We start from the raw sequence: 17,227 nt of genomic DNA on the forward strand, positions 1-17,227 counted from the left end.
GCAAGGTCGATAAAAACATCAAGATTATCAAAGAACCACTTCTATGGCTATTTGGGTGCAGCCCACAAAACGACACATCATCACCAAGGACCACGTCGCCTCCTACCCAATGGACTCATTTATGCCTCTTAGCAGCCCGAAGGATGGTCATGGCACACTGGATCGACAAAAACCCACCTTCTCTACGATCAGTAAAGCTCACACTGCAATTGCTGTTTCAACTCGAAAGATTGGATACAATCTTATCGAATTTCCACTCCAATATACGTTTCTTTGCCAGATGGAGAAAATTGAATACACCTATGACACCAAGGAGATATCATCGATAATTTACCCATTTCACTATACGGACTGGTACCTGAAATGCAATGTCACCAACTCCTTAGGAAAACTTATAATACAGGACCACACCAACCCCCGTTAGCTGGTCATATGAAAGACCCCCAACATAAAGGCAACCACAACCAACTCGATCAACCAATCTTGCATAACCCCATAAATCAGGCAACTTTCTATGGAGTATCACTACGACATAACTGGCCCCAAGCACATAAAAACCCTTAAACTAGACTCCACTATGGTCAATCTAGCAAGCCTCCACTCCTACAGCATGTATCTGGGATATATATGTGAATTATTGCAGCCATTTCTTCTCTGCCCTTTTATTTCCTATATCTCTAATGAGGATATTTTTGTTTGTCCTTTTATTGCTCTACCATCTAAACAGGACACGTGCAATGTCACCCAGAGACCGGGCCAACCAGTTCAAGCTTCCTTTTCCCCATCTCTCCCCTTTTTTTCCCCACACCCAAGTACTAACAGGGTTTATTGTTCAACTCTCCTGTTAATTCGAGAATGTAAAGACATAGAAGGGGAAGACACCCCCCTCTACATGCTTTCTTGTATTTTGATAAATATTCATGTCTTTCAAAGACTCTGTAATATATTGTATAATGTTAAAAATCCAATAAAAATTGATTTAAAAAAAAAAAAAAAAAAAAAAAAACTGAAAAGCATAGCTCAGTGACGTTAGGGTTCAAAACAGGCACTTAAAAAGTATGTAAACCCTCACCTTGTAAAAAAAACTATTCCGTTTAAAATAGAAAATGAAAAGGGAAGAACACACAAACACACACATTTTTACTTTTTGTGGTCAGTTTTTAATAGAAAAGAGTGACTGCTAGCAAGAACACCAGGGATTTCACACAAAAAGAAGCAATACAAAGATTTTTTTTTTTTTTTTTTTTTTTATGTACAAGTACATGGTACAGCAAGCACATATCAGGAATTTGAAATTCTGGATTGACATATTCTTTAAGCATCTAAATCCATGCCAGTTCATTGGTGCCCAGAGGAGGTAATGAGCTAGGAAGACCAAAATAAATCACTACCGCCAACAGCCTCTGGGTACATTAGCAGTAGCTATCTAGGTGTATACAGGGTTATCAAATGACTGTAGAATGACCCAGCTAATGCAAAACTGCAAGGATCATCTGCCATCTTAATAATTAAATGCAATTTTTTGTTTACCTTTCTGATGAATTCGATCCTCCAGAGATATGGTGGGCTATGTGTTGCTCAAAAAAATATTCTTCCAAATCCAACAGCAACAGAGAAAACCTGTAAGAACAAGCAAACAACGTAAGCACTACAACATATTTTATCTTTATTTTTCCACTATAGGCTAGGTTCACATTTGTGGCGGTATGGTTAGAAATTTCACGAGTTCCCACACCCGAATGAAGCTGCACACAAAATGTGCTGCGTTTAAGAACATGGAGGTGCCATTAACTAGAGGTCGACCCATATGGGTTTTTCTCTGGCCAATGCCGATATTTAGAAATTGGGGAGGCCAATATATGATGCCAATTTTTGCAGCCGATATTTTAGGCCGATTTTTTCTTTTTTCCGCAGGTGGCACTGGCAGGTTTCACACTCAGCCAATATAGTGTAACTGTGTGAAACTGACATATGTAACTGAATACAGAGAGAGAACAGCTGTCAAAATTCGGTGGTGATGTCGGTGGTGGGTGTTGCCTGGGGTGGGCGGGACCCAGCAGCTATCAAACACCAGCCAATGATTGTGGTGCTTAAGGGGGCGGGGCCACATACACATAGCGGTCCACCCAGATACCATCCCATTGGCTTGTGATTGATAGCTGCTGGGTTCCGCTGTTCTATCAATATGTGCCCTCCATCAAAAAATGCCCAGGACGGATCCGCACTCCAGCTGATTTGGCAATCAGCTGGAGTGACGTGCCAATGGCGATTGCGCACATCAGGAGGCATTTTCGATGGGAGAGAGAATGTCACGAACACTATGAAAAGCTATTCACAGAGCGGATCGACACCGTAGTTCTCATGTTGTGCCTCACTGGTGCATGGCGGGGTTTCAGTCTGCTCATGGTCACCTTTTGTCAGTGTTGCACGGTGGCTTTAGTGCCTTAATCAGCACCTGTTGCCTGTGTCCAAGGGTGGATTGCAGAAGACAAAACCCGCCCCTCAACACAGCCACAAGCCACCCTGCAACAGCGAGGCATAATGTAACAACTACGGTGTCCCCCAAGCTTATAAATGTGTCCATGAAATTCCCCTTACCGTCGAAAAATGCCTCCTGTGATGTGCGCATGCACCATGGTCACATCACTCCAGCTGATCGGGAAATCAACTGAAGTGCGGCTCCATCCTGCGCATGTGTGGGCACTTTGACGGAGGGCACATATCAATAGAACACCGCCCACCTCGGGTCCCGCCCACACCCGATATCAATGCTAAATTCTCACAGCAGGTCTCTCTCTGCATTCAGTTACACATGTCAGTTTCACACACTCAGCGGCTCTGGCAAGCGTCAAGTGCCGCTATGACAATGGAGTGTGGGAAAGGGAGCACTTGTGGGTCGACCAGGCATGGTGCGATTAAATCGGCCGAATTTGCATAATAATTGCCCGATGACGATTTCTTAAAAAAGGCCAAATATCTGGCCAATCTATCAGTCGACCACTACCATTAACTCTTAATAGCACCACCGCGCACTGAAAAACATGGTGCAGTTTCCTGCCCACAGAAGCATTTAAAAAAAGAAAGAAAGGTTTCCTGCAGGAATTGCAGGTACAGCAGTCTACTCAAATGAATGGGTTGCTGTGGCCGCACAAACACTGCACACAGAACTGCTTACATGTGAACCTAGACTTATTCACAATTCCCAACCTTCCAAAACTGGCAATGAAACCGCAAGCACAGAAAAAATATGCATTGACCCCGTGTCCTTGAAATTTTATGTGGACTGAACCAAAATCACAAACAATGTTATCGCTCAGTTGTATTCTGTAAGCTATAAAACAACACGTAGATAAGTAATGAAAATGAGTAGAGGGAAGATGTTTGAAATCCAATTCAGGAAAGCAGCACAAGAAAACAAATGCAGCTACCACAGATTTAAAGTGACACTAAACAATATCCATATTCTCCAAAAATATTCAATGCATCCAAACCCATACAAAAATAATCCATACATAGTTACACAGTCGGTAAGGTTGGATAAAGACACCAGCCCAACCTGTACTGCGAGTGATTATGTCAGTAGTAATCCCCATATCTCTGTATGTTGGATTCCTTAAGGTGAGCATCTAAGGCCTCATGCACACGAGACGCAGTTAAACGCGTGTTCAGATGCAGTTGGACACTTTTTTCAACTGCCCCTGAACTCATTCAATGTTATCCTATGTGTCCATGCACACAGTCTCGTTTTTTGCCGTTTTTATGCAGTTTCAGACGCAAAACGCGGCTAAACACGGCACCCGCGTTCACGTTTATATGCGTTTTTAAAAAGGAACCCAATTTTTTGGACCTGAAAACTCAGAAATATGATCTGAGAATGACATTTTGTGACCCGACTTTGGGGGCCCATATCTTGGGGCCACTTATTGCCAGGAAAACCAAGCAGACACTGTGGATCTAGCACTACAACATATCCAAATTTGGGGTTCCTATCATCAGATGACCCCGAGATAGGGGGCCCCAAAGTCGGGTTCACAAAATGTCATGCACTTTTCTGCATCAGAGAATGACATTTTGCGACCCGACTTTGGGGGCCCATATCTTGGGGCCAATTATTGCAAGGAACACCAATGTCATGTCATGCACTTTTCTGCATCAGAGATACATGGCCTCAAAGTCAACTGTGACCATCTGCGGCAATGTAATTTGGTCACTAGGGTTGGGTGTTATGGTAAGTGGTTATCCGTTAGGGTTAGGGTTATTGTTTAGAATAAAGGGTTGGATTAGGGTTAGGGTTGTTTAGGGTTAGTGTAAGGGATAGGGTTAGCTGTTAGGGGTAGGGTTAGTGTTAGGGGTTAGGGTTAGTGGTTAGTGTTAGGATGAATGGTTAGGGTTAGGATTCTGGATATTTTAATAAGGCATTAAAAAATATTATACTACCATATACAGCAGCAAAGAATTAAACTATATTAATCAATACATATTTCACGATAAAAATATAAAACATGTATGTGCATCTGCGTTCCTACCCCGACAAGTTTTTTTTAATTTTAGCCAGATGTCCATTGTCACATTTGATCTGCTCTTAGAAAAAGTACGACCTGGTCTGACATTCGTGGACACCAATATGAGAAACAGTGTGTCACCAGAGGAACGTCTGTTGGTAACGATCAGGTATGTGTATATATTTATAAAATATATTTATCTATAGATGTACAGATGAATTTTTTTCTCTGTCCTTTATTTTTAAAAAAATAATGTCTATTTATAGCAAATTATCCAATTTTTTAAAATATCTAAAATTTTCTTGTGGCAATTTTTAACATGTTAAAAATATATCAAAAAATTGGCCAAATAAATTAAAAACAATTATAAAAAAAAATCTAATTAACATAGATTTGCTTTAAAAAAAAAAAAATTGAAACTAGAAAAAAAATGGATAAAAACATATATTAACCACTTTCAGACCGGACCATTTTGCTGGTAAATGACCAGAGGTCTTTTTACACTTTGGCACTGCGCTGCTTTAACTGGTAATTGCGCGGTCATGCAATGTTGTACCCAAACAAAATTTGCGTCCTTTTCTTCCCACAAATAGAGCTTTCTTTTGATGGTATTTGATTGCCTCTGCGATTTTTATTTTTTGCGATATAAACGTAAAAAGACCGCAAATTTTGAAAAAAAATGATATTTTCTACTTTTTGTTATTAGAAAAATCCAATAAACTCAATTTTAGTCATACATTTAGGCCAAAATGTATTCAGCCACATGTCTTTGGTAAAAAAAAAGTCAATAATTGTATATTTATTGGTTTGCGCAAAAGTTGTCACATCTACAAACTAAGGTACGTTTTCTGGAATTTACGCAGCTTTTAGTTTACGACTGCCTATCTCATTTCTTGAGGTGCTAAAATGGCAGGGCAGTACAAAACCCCCCCAAATGACCCCATTTTGGAAAGTAGACCCCCTAAGGAAATTGATAAGAGGCATGTTGAGCCCATTGAATATTTTATTTTTTTGCCTCAAGCGATTGAATAATGACAAAAAAAAAAATTTTTTTTTTTTTTTTACACAAAGTTGTCACTAAATGATATATTGCTCACACATGCTATGGGCGTATGTGAAATGACACCCCAAAATAAATTCTGCTGCTTCTCCTGAGTATGGGGATACCACATATGTGGGACTTTTTGGGAGCCTAGCCGCGTACGGGGCCCCGAAAACCAAGCACCGCCTTCAGGCTTTCTAAGGGCGTAAATTTTTGAGTTCACTTCTCACTACCTATTACAGTTTTGAAGGCCATAAAATGCCAAGATGGCACAAAACCCCCACAAATGACCCCATTTTAGAAAGTAGACACCCCAAGCTATTTGCTGAGAGGCATGTTGAGTTCATGGAATATTTTATATTTTGCCACAAGTTGCGGGAAAATTACAAACTTTTTTTTTTTTTTTTTTTTTTTAACAAAGTTGTCACTAAATGATATATTGCTCATGCATGCCATGGGCATATGTGAAATGACACCCCAAAATAAATTCTGCTGCTTCTCCTGAGTACGGGGATACCACATATGTGGGACTTTTTGGGAGCCTAGCCGCGTACGGGGCCCCGAAAACCAAGCACCGCCTTCAGGCTTTCTAAGGGCGTAAATTTTTGAGTTCACTTCTCACTACCTATTACAGTTTTGAAGGCCATAAAATGCCAAGATGGCACAAAACCCCCACAAATGACCCCATTTTAGAAAGTAGACACCCCAAGCTATTTGCTGAGAGGCATGTTGAGTTCATGGAATATTTTATATTTTGCCACAAGTTGCGGGAAAATTACAAACTTTTTTTTTTTTTTTTTTTTTTAACAAAGTTGTCACTAAATGATATATTGCTCATGCATGCCATGGGCATATGTGAAATGACACCCCAAAATAAATTCTGCTGCTTCTCCTGAGTACGGGGATACCACATATGTGGGACTTTTTGGGAGCCTAGCCGCGTACGGGGCCCCGAAAACCAAGCACCGCCTTCAGGCTTTCTAAGGGCGTAAATTTTTGAGTTCACTTCTCACTACCTATTACAGTTTTGAAGGCCATAAAATGCCAAGATGGCACAAAACCCCCACAAATGACCCCATTTTAGAAAGTAGACACCCCAAGCTATTTGCTGAGAGGCATGTTGAGTTCATGGAATATTTTATATTTTGCCACAAGTTGCGGGAAAATTACAAACTTTTTTTTTTTTTTTTTTTTTTTAACAAAGTTGTCACTAAATGATATATTGCTCATGCATGCCATGGGCATATGTGAAATGACACCCCAAAATAAATTCTGCTGCTTCTCCTGAGTACGGGGATACCACATATGTGGGACTTTTTGGGAGCCTAGCCGCGTACGGGGCCCCGAAAACCAAGCACCGCCTTCAGGCTTTCTAAGGGCGTTACAGTTTTGAAGGCCATAAAATGCCAAGATGGCACAAACCCCCCCCAAATGACCCCATTTTGGAAAGTAGACACCCCTAAATTTAGGGGTACACTAGTGAGACTAGGTAATAAATGGCGGGTGCCCTGAAACTATAAAAAAATAACTAACCAACCAGCGTCACCTGTAACAGTTATATGGTGATCACTGGTGAAAGGGTTAACTAGGGGGCAATTAGGGGGCTTTATGCGGTAGTATATGGGGGTCCCTGGCGCTATAAAAAGCTGCAGCGAACCTAAATACCTACCTGCCTAACTAGCGTCACCTGTGACACTAATACAGCGATCAGAAAAACGATCGCTTATTAGGCTGGGTTCACACTGGAGCGATGCGGGAACGCCACGAATGCGCGGCGGGTTCCCGCATCGCATGCCTCCCGGCGGCAGTTCACACTGCCCTATGCGAACTGCTGGGAGTGTCAGTGAAATGTTACTGACACCCCCAGATCAGTTCGCATATCGCAGTGCGATCTGCAAACTCGGATCGCATGGTGTGAACACCCATGCGATCCGATTCTGCTGCGGGCCAAAAAAAGGGTCCCGTGCGAATTTGCGGCGGGTGCGGCGGGTGCGGCGAATGGCTGAACTCGAATCGCACAGAGATCGGATGTGATTTGCACTGCAGTGCGGTGCGAATCACATCCGTTCTCATAAACCGCTGCAATGTGAACCCAGCCTTAGTGACACTGGCGACGGGGGGTGATCACGGGGTTAAACCTTTATTGGGGGGGTTAGGGGGGTACCTTAGAACTAAAGGGGGCTAACCCTAACTGCCCTAACAGTTATTAGTCACAAATGACACCCGCCGGGTGATCAGGGGGTTAAACCTTTATTAGGTAATAAATGGCGGGTGCCCTGAAACTATAAAAAAATAACTAACCAACCAGCGTCACCTGTAACAGTTATATGGTGATCACTGGTGAAAGGGTTAACTAGGGGGCAATTAGGGGGCTTTATGCGGTAGTATATGGGGGTCCCTGGCGCTATAAAAAGCTGCAGCGAACCTAAATACCTACCTGCCTAACTAGCGTCACCTGTGACACTAATACAGCGATCAGAAAAACGATCGCTTATTAGGCTGGGTTCACACTGGAGCGATGCGGGAACGCCACGAATGCGCGGCGGGTTCCCGCATCGCATGCCTCCCGGCGGCAGTTCACACTGCCCTATGCGAACTGCTGGGAGTGTCAGTGAAATGTTACTGACACCCCCAGATCAGTTCGCATATCGCAGTGCGATCTGCAAACTCGGATCGCATGGTGTGAACACCCATGCGATCCGATTCTGCTGCGGGCCAAAAAAAGGGTCCCGTGCGAATTTGCGGCGGGTGCGGCGAATGGCTGAACTCGAATCGCACAGAGATCGGATGTGATTTGCACTGCAGTGCGGTGCGAATCACATCCGTTCTCATAAACCGCTGCAATGTGAACCCAGCCTTAGTGACACTGGCGACGGGGGGTGATCACGGGGTTAAACCTTTATTGGGGGGGTTAGGGGGGTACCTTAGAACTAAAGGGGGCTAACCCTAACTGCCCTAACAGTTATTACAGTCACAAATGACACCAATGCAAAAAAAAAAAAAAAAAAAAAAAAAAAAATGACATTGGTGTCACTGTGACTGGGGGGCAGGGGTAATTGGGGGGGTGATCGGGGGGTAAAGGGGGGGTGTGAGTGTGCCTGGCATGTTCTACTGTGTGTGTAGAGTGTTGGTGCAACTTACTGATCCGCTCTCCTCCGTGTCGGAACGAAAAATACCGACACGGAGGAGAGAATACATCACTTCCTCTCCTGTGTTTACATTACAGGAGAGGAAGTGATGTCACCGGGGATTTCTATTCGTCGGGAGCGATCGCGAGGGGGTGGCCATGAATGAATGGCCGTCCCCTCGTCCGGGATCGCTCCCGAACGAATACCGACCGCCGCAGGCACCGGGCGGGGGCCCGATCGGGCCCCCGACCCGCGGGAGGCAAGGGACGTACATGTATGTCCTTATGCCTGCCCGTGCCATTGTACGTGCGGCGGTCGGCAACTGGTTAAGATTAAAAAATAAATAATTAACTATTTTAATATTGTTTTATATTAGAAATAATGAAAACATGTTAAAAATTGCCACAAGAAAATTTTAGATATTTTAAAAAAATTGGATAATTTGCTATAAATAGACATTTTTTTTTAAATAAAGGACAGAGAAAACAATTCATCTGTACATCCATAGATAAATATATTTTATAAATATATACACATACCTGATCGTTACCAAGAGACGTTCCTCTGGTGACACACGGTTTCTCATATTGGTGTCCATGAATGTCAGACCAGGTCGTACTTTTTCTAAGAGCAGATCAAATGTGACAATGGACATCCGGCTAAAATTAAAAAACTTGTCGGGGTAGGTACGCAGCTGCACATACATGTTTGTGAAATATCCAATGGACATTCGCTGTCCCATCAACGGATGGGTCCAATATCGATGAGCTCTGACTCTGGACCTCTCACGAAATTTGCGACGACGTTGCCGTCTCATCAAGAGCAACATCAGGAGCATTTCCTGACATATATTCAATATGGGATCCATTTCAAAATATATACCACAGAAAGAGAGGCAAATGCAAGTGTACAACTGCTCTCTATGCTGCTCACTCTGATCAAAATAGCAGAAATAGTTAAAAAAACATGCTTTGAGAGCTTGGGGAGGGTCTACATGATGTTATCTTTATAAACGCTTATAAAAGCAAACGCTTCTAAACGCGGCATGCAAACGCAGCAAAACGCGCGTTTCTAAACGCGCGTTTCAGCTTTTTTTGAGCAGAGTTTTCACCTGCGTCTCGTGTGCATGAGGCCTAACAATTATTTTAAACTATCAATGTTCCCTGCTGATACCACTGCTTGTGAAAGAGAATTCTACATCCTTACCGCTCTTACAGTAAAGAACTCTCTACGCAGCTTAAAAAGTGATTGTTATTTTAATAGAAAAAAAAAAAAGGAGACTTTACAAACATGTTATACTTACCTGCCCTGTACAGGGGTTCTGCACAGAGCAGCCCAGATCCTCCTCTTCTCAGGTCCCTGGCAGGAGCTGCTGGTCCCTCCCTCCTGTTGAGTGCCCCCACAGCAAGCAGTTTGTTATGGGGGCACCCAAGTCAAGCTGCAGCTCTGTATATCCATTCAGACAGGGAGCTGCTGTTTGGCTTACTGAGTTTTACTGACAGCAGCGAGAGCCAATGGCACCGCTGCCAATCAGGAGAGAGAGTCCCGGATGGTCAAGGGACTCATGGATATCTCTGGATAGAAAGGGGAGCTCAGGTAAGTGTTAGGGGGGTTGCTGCACACAGAAGGCTTCTTATCTTATGCATTGAATGAAAAAACCTTCTGCCTTTACAACCCCTTCTAATTTCAATGAATGGCTATATGTCTTTTTAAACTCCCTCCCACTGAAAATGTTTTCCCTATGCCAAGGTCACCAGTAAGGTATTTGTAGATCACCATCATATCTCCTCTCAAGCATCTCTTCTCCAGGGAGAATACGTTTAATGCTTGTAGACTTTCAACACAGCTGAGGTCCACTTTGTTGCCCTTCTCTGGACTCTCTCTAGTTCCAGCACATCCCTCCTGAGAACTGGTGCCCAGTACTAAATGGAATACTCAAGAGTCAGCCGGACCAGAGTCTTGTAGAGTGGCAGAATTATCGTTTTATCTCTGGAGTGAATCCCCTTTTTGATGCATGCTAGAGCTGCACAATTAATCGTTAAAAAAATTGTGATCTCGATTCAACCCCTCTGACAATCTCTATTGCAGAGTTTGTCGATTTTTTCATCTAACAAGTGGAGAGACTTATCTGCTCACTCAGCTGTCAAAAGAAAACATCTGGGCAGTCTGCCAAGTTTTTAAAATGAAACACTGTAACCAATTTCCAAAAAATACACTTCAATGAATAAAAAACAAACACGAAACAGTAAGGGCCGGTTCACACAGCGAGGCGAGGCGAGGCGACACGGCTCGCCTCGCCTCGCTCCCGCAAGTCGCCCCCGTTCTGTACAATGGAACCGTTCTGAGAGGAGCGACTCGAGTCAGAAGTCCTCTGCAAGTCGCCGCTGAGCTCCCCGCAGGTCGCGGCGAGGTAAGTCGGAGACGCCTCGCCGCGCCTCGCTGTGTGAACCGGCCCTAAAGTTAGTTATCTTCTAAGCAAAAAAATTGTGATTCTCATTTTAGCCAGAATTGTGCAGCTCTAATTCATGCCAATATTCTCCTGGCTTTGCTTGCTGCAGCTTGGCAGTGAATGTTATTGCTGAACCTATCATTTACTAGGAACCCCAGATCTTTTTCCATCCTGGATTGCCCACAGTGGTTCTTCCCTAGTGGGTAACTTGGATTCATATTTTTAGCCACCCAAATGCATTACTTTACATTTTTCAACATTAAACCTCAGTTGCCATGTAGTTGCCCACCCCATTATTGTATGTAGGTCTTTTTGTAAGGTTTCCATATCTAGTTGTGAAGTTATTGCCCTGCTTAGCTTTGCATCATCAGTAAACACTGAGCTGTTTCCAACCTCTATATCATTTATGAATAAAATAAACAGAATTGGTCCTCGGACAGATCCTTGGGGGACCCCGCTTACCACCCCTGACCATTCTGAGTACTCACCATTTATCATCACCTTTGGACAAGCACCTGTAACCAGTTTTCTATCCAGGTACACACCCTATGGTTCATGCCAACAGACCTCAGTTTGTAAAGTAAACATATATGGGGGACTGTATTAAATGCCCTTGCAAAATCCAGGTATACCACATCCAAAGGCCTACCTTTATCTAGATGGCAGCTCACTCTCTCATAAAACATAATATTTGTCTGGCAAGAATGATCCTTCATGAATTCATGCTGATTACTACTAATCATACCATTTTCATCCTCAAATTCTTGGATATATAATCTTCTCCAATAGTTTACAAACTATTGATGTTAGACTGACTGATCTGTAGTTTACAGGGATATATATCGCAGCCCTTTTTAAATATTGGTACCACATTTTCGCCAATCAACCGGTACCATTCCAGTCAGTAAACTCTGCATAAAAATTAGGAACAATGGTTTAGCCATCACCTGACTGAGTTCCTTAAGGACTCTTCAAGTTTATGGTTAGCCACAAAAGGTACATTCTGTGACATGTTATTAACATTAACGATTGTAATCTTTTTCTCATGAAACCATTTCTCGCTGTGGTTTTCTGCCTCCTTGTTACACCCTCTGTGACCTCTTGAAACGTTCCTTTCCCCCTCACTCCGGTTTGTTTGAAATTAGCAAAATCCTTTCCCTAGGCTTTTTGCCTTGTCTTGTTCTAGGACTTCGTAAGGTACTCCCTGCACAGCTAGGGTGAATGAGCCCTAAATGGCCAACATTACAAATCTCTTCACATGTAAAAAACAGTAAACCTTTATATGCAGTCCAGGGCCAGCCAGCCCAGCATTCCATTAAAATATTTTATTGTTTACTAAAAACTGTTCATTTCTAAACCACTATGATTTAACTAAATCACAAGTCTTAAAAATAACTGTAATACAAGTTAAATGTCTTTTTAATTTTATTTACATTTATTAAATTACATAAATATATTTATGTCATGATTTATGACTGTTTTACCTCCTATAATAGACCAATGCTGTAGAGTATATTTTCGATTCTCCCCCTAGATGTGCTCAAACTAGTAAACATGAGTTTTAAACCATCGGTCCAGTCTAAAAGGAACTGCAGGCAACCGTCAAATGAACACATTCAGACATGCATAGGGACCTTAGATTGTAAGCTCCTTGAGGGCAGGGACGGATGTGAATAAATGTGTGTGTGTGTGTGTGTGTGTGTGTGTGTGTGTGTGTGTGTAAAGAGCTGCATAAACTGTCACACTATATAAATACCTGTAATAAATTCATTTAACTATGTATTTGCCTGTTGCCTGCAGTTCCTTTTAGATAGGACCTATAGTTTAAAACTCGGGCTTACAACTTTGGGAAAATATTGGGGTAGAAGTGAAAAATTATTTACAGCATAGGTCCATTTTAGGAGGTAAAACAGTCTTAAATTACTAAACCCACAACAGTAAAATCAGTCTGTGTATGCAGTAAAGCATGCTTGTTATAATCACTGTGGAACCTAAGGGAACCTGTGCATTGTTTAAAATGACTGTTTGATCCTGTCTTCTCTGATTTCCCCCCCCCCCTTCTTCCACAGTCCTCAATCCATCTCCTGATAGTACAGAGCCTTGGGGGCACTCTGCACATGCTCAGTCTGGTGTGTATTGCTAGAAAAAAATGCTTTTGGAAAGGTGCATGTGATGTGATTGGCACAGGGCCTGTCAGGGAAATAGGCGTAACCTCGCGAGGTACGATCGTGTTAACGCGCGTCAGCGCTCACGGAGGCGCAATGTGGTTCCCAGACGAACGCCCGATGTTGCATCCGATCGAGTGTGAGTACGCGGTGTAGGACGAGCGCATAACGTTACACGTCGTAGGCGTACGAACGCGATGGCGCGCTCACGACGTAACCCAAGCACCGTGCCTATTTAAACGTTCACCTGACAGTGCCGCATCGCTGGATTATCGTCAGCTTCTCCTGAGTACCTGTGCCCGTGATTCCTGCTGTTTGATCTCCTGTTTACCGACCCGGCTTGTTTGACCTGCTTCTGTTGTTCTCCTGGCTCCGACCTCTGGCTAGTACCCGATATTCCTTGTCTGCTCCCGGCACCCGACCTCGGCTTGGCTTGGCTCCTGCTCTCCGGTCTCCAGCTCAGGACCCGTTGCTCTGACCTCTGGACTGATCTCCCGTGTTTGACCCTCGGCCTGGCCTTGACCCTGCCTTTGGACTTCCTTGCACAGTTGCCCCCGGAGGCTGGTCTTCTCAGCTCTTCCATCTACTACTGCTACCCGGCAACCTGTGCTACTGTGGGCACTGCATCCCTGTGTCATCTTCAGGGTTGTACTGCACTCGGCCGCAAGGGGAGCCCTCTCAGCATCTCGGCCTCCTTACCTTGATTGTGACAGGGCCAATCAGCACTGTCCAGACAGAGAGTCAGGGGTCAAGCAGACCCGAAGAATGAAAACCCTTCTACAAGCTTTGACCAGACACTGATAGAAGTCACAAGACTGCTAATGAGAAAAGGCATTTAGCAGTTTATATTTACTAAAATAATTGCATTTCCATGTTCTGTGTACTGTGGGAGACCATATATAGTGAATGCAGGGTCCTGGGTTTAGTAACATTTTAAATCATGACAAATATTTTATGAAATCATGTTAAAAACAAAAGAATGAAACCTAGATTACAGTTATTATTGGGAATGGCAATTTAGTTACATCATATTAGAAATGAACAGTTCTTAGTAAACAATAAAATGGGAAGTTGGGCTAGCTGACCGTGGTGTGCTTCTTTATTAGAATGCAAAAGAGGAATTTCCAGTCTAATACACAAAACATTGTTTAGAATCTAAGATAGTTGTCTGCGCTTTTCCACTATTATTCAATACATGGCATTATTTTCAACAAAGAGAACCTTTCTATTCTCCAAGTATAACAACACAGAGGTGCCTTTATAATCCACTTTGTCAAGTTCAATTGCAATTCTTATGTGCAATCAAAGGAAACATGCAACTGTTGATGTTTTGTTACAAGTTATTGTCAGGGAGCAGTCACACATGTGCCACGGGAAGGGTCATTCACATGCGGGCTATGACTCTACCTTCTCTATCTAGGATGAGAAGCAAGAAGGTAAAGCCCAATAGGAGCATTTTGAAAATAAAGGTCATCAACTTTGATTATGACCCTATAGTAATTTTACCCTAAAGTGGTTGTACAGTCAGAAGGTTTTTTTTTATCCTAATGCACTCTACAGTATGCATTAAAGCGGGAGTCCGCCGGGACTCCCGTTTTTTTTTAAAGTCAGCAGCTACAAATACTGCAGCTGCTGACTTTTAAAATAGTGACACTTACCTGTCCAGCGCGCCCGCGATGTCGGCACCCGAAGCCGATCTCTAGATCGACACTCGAGTGCTGCCGCCGCCATCTTGGGTATGGGAATCAGGAAATGGAGCCTTTCGGCTTCATTTCCCGGTTCCCTACTGCGCATGCGTGAGCCGCGCTGCGCAATGAGGACGGTCCCCGCTGCCTCTGGGATCTGTGTGTTTCCCAGCAGGCAGCGGGGCACTTGCCGAAGGGGGCGGGCACTTGCGGAAAGGGGCGTAATGTACGCCCCTTTCCGCAGAGAGCTAGCCCAGAAGTGGGTGCAGTTACCTGGATTATCCAGGTAACTGCACCCCCCTCCCCCCTGAAAGATGCCAATTGTGGCGCCGGAGGGGGGGAGGAATCCGATGAGCGGAAGGTCCATTTTAGGGTGGACCTCCGCTTTAAGATAAAAAAAAACCTTTGGGCAGCAGCCCTTCTCAACCCCCTAGTATTTGCCTGAGTCCATCTTGATCCAGCGATGTTGCAGGAGAGACTCGGCTGCCCGGGATTCTCCATCCTCATTGGCTGAGAAAGCAGTGCGACACCATTGGCTCCTGCTGCTGTCAAAGTCAGTAAGCTAATGAGAGAGGAGGGTGGGGCCAAACTGCGGCTCCATGTCTGAATGGACACACGAAGCAGTGGCTTGGGTGCCCCCATAGCAAGTTGCTATGGGGGCAGGAGGGAGGGGCCAGGAGCACCGGCAAAAGAACAGAGAAGAGGAGGATCTGGGCTGTGCTCTGTGCAAAACCACAACACAGAGCAAGTAAGTATAGCATGTTTGTTATTTTTAAATGAAAAAACTGAGCATTCAGCATCAGAATATAACATAAACATTAAAAGTGATATAGAGATAGAGATATAGAGATATATATATATATATATATATATATATATATATATATATATATATATATATATATATATATATATATCAGACACACATCTATTGGCATCCGCCGTTCCATAGAGAGCAACGAATGGTCCGATCGGGTCCGCATTTCTGTTTTTTAAAGGTCCATCAGTGTGAAAGGGGTCTCATGCCATGTGCACACAGGAAGTTGCTTTTGTTCAACCCAGTGGGCAGAACAAAAATAAACCTACAGATTGCTGTACTAATACATCCAAAGTTAGTGCAGCAAACGTTCCGCTGAGCTACTGTGTTCCGACATGGGGACTGCCCCGTGCCAGAACACAATGATCAGGTGCTGCTTTTCCAACATGCTCGCCTGACAGAAGTCGGATAGAAGACCAGCTTCTGTTGGATAAGGAGCTGCACACACGTCAGCCTTCTGATCCTAAACCCATTGATGTGATATCACCTGCTGACATCTCTAGCTCTAAAAGGTATTATCTGCTGGGAAAGGGTTTTGGCTGGCCACGGACAGATTGAAATTCACCCAGATCAGCAGGAACTGGCCAAATTTTAATCCATTTATGGGCATGTTGACTGTACTGAAGTTGATCGACTGACTTTTGTACAGCCAGCCTGTCAGGTCTTTCATACAATCACTGTCGCAGGCTATAGATGGCAGCAGTGATCATTTTATTCTGACGGCAGGGACACTTTGACCTTTCGGAATACAATAGCTCCGTGGTCTGACTGGGTTGATGGGGTAATCAAGCAATTTTTTTTACTTCAACCCGTGGTTAAAGGAAAGCAAACTGCATAATTTAAGGCCAGTCTCACACCCACCAGCCACAGAGAAGGGGAACTGATTCTGAGCTTTGTAGTCATAAGAATACATAAAAAGGGTATTTACATGGCAATTTATTAGAAAACGTTAGGAGTATAAACACAGAGGGGAAACCATATTTAACAGGTGGGTTATTGTGCAGCTTTTCCTTTTAATTTAAACAATACCGCTTAAGCGCCAACCTACCTCTAGCCTGTGATTGGTAAATAAAGCAGAAGCAGTACACTGGTCAGGTCATCACTCAGGTCACCATCTCCCTTCCTGTTACGATGATCGAATGAATGAAAGCACATGCAAGGCAACAGGACCCCAACTGGCTCAGATTCCTGCCCATCCCTCTTCCAGTTTGAGCTTTACAGGGAATTTACAACAGGCTGATTTTTAAGACTGATTCAGTTAATTATGTAAGTTGTATGTAAAAAGCACATCTGATACATTTTTAATGAATACATTCCCTTCTGACTTTTGTATTGTGTGTACAAGGCTTTAGCCCTTAGAGTTCAATATTGAGTTGGCCCGCCCTTTGCAGCTAAAAACAGCTTCAACTCTTCTGGGAAGGCTGTCTGTAAGGTTTAGT

General features: G+C 43.5%; 1 protein-coding gene across 1 annotated transcript in view; it reads right to left on the reverse strand.

Annotated features, from left to right (window-relative positions):
• Positions 1 to 17,227, reverse strand: part of NSMAF (neutral sphingomyelinase activation associated factor) — a 143,705-nt gene that overhangs the window by 111,559 nt on the left and 14,919 nt on the right. The window contains exon 2 of the mRNA XM_077492737.1: positions 1,531 to 1,620. Within this exon, the coding sequence (XP_077348863.1) occupies positions 1,531 to 1,620 (90 nt within the window). The remainder of the gene's footprint in view (positions 1 to 1,530; positions 1,621 to 17,227) is intronic.

This window comes from Lithobates pipiens, unplaced genomic scaffold, assembly GCF_037356315.1.
Source record: "Lithobates pipiens isolate NorthernLeopardFrog02 unplaced genomic scaffold, aLitPip1_a1.2 Scaffold_19, whole genome shotgun sequence".
Classification (NCBI taxonomy): domain Eukaryota; kingdom Metazoa; phylum Chordata; class Amphibia; order Anura; family Ranidae; genus Lithobates; species Lithobates pipiens.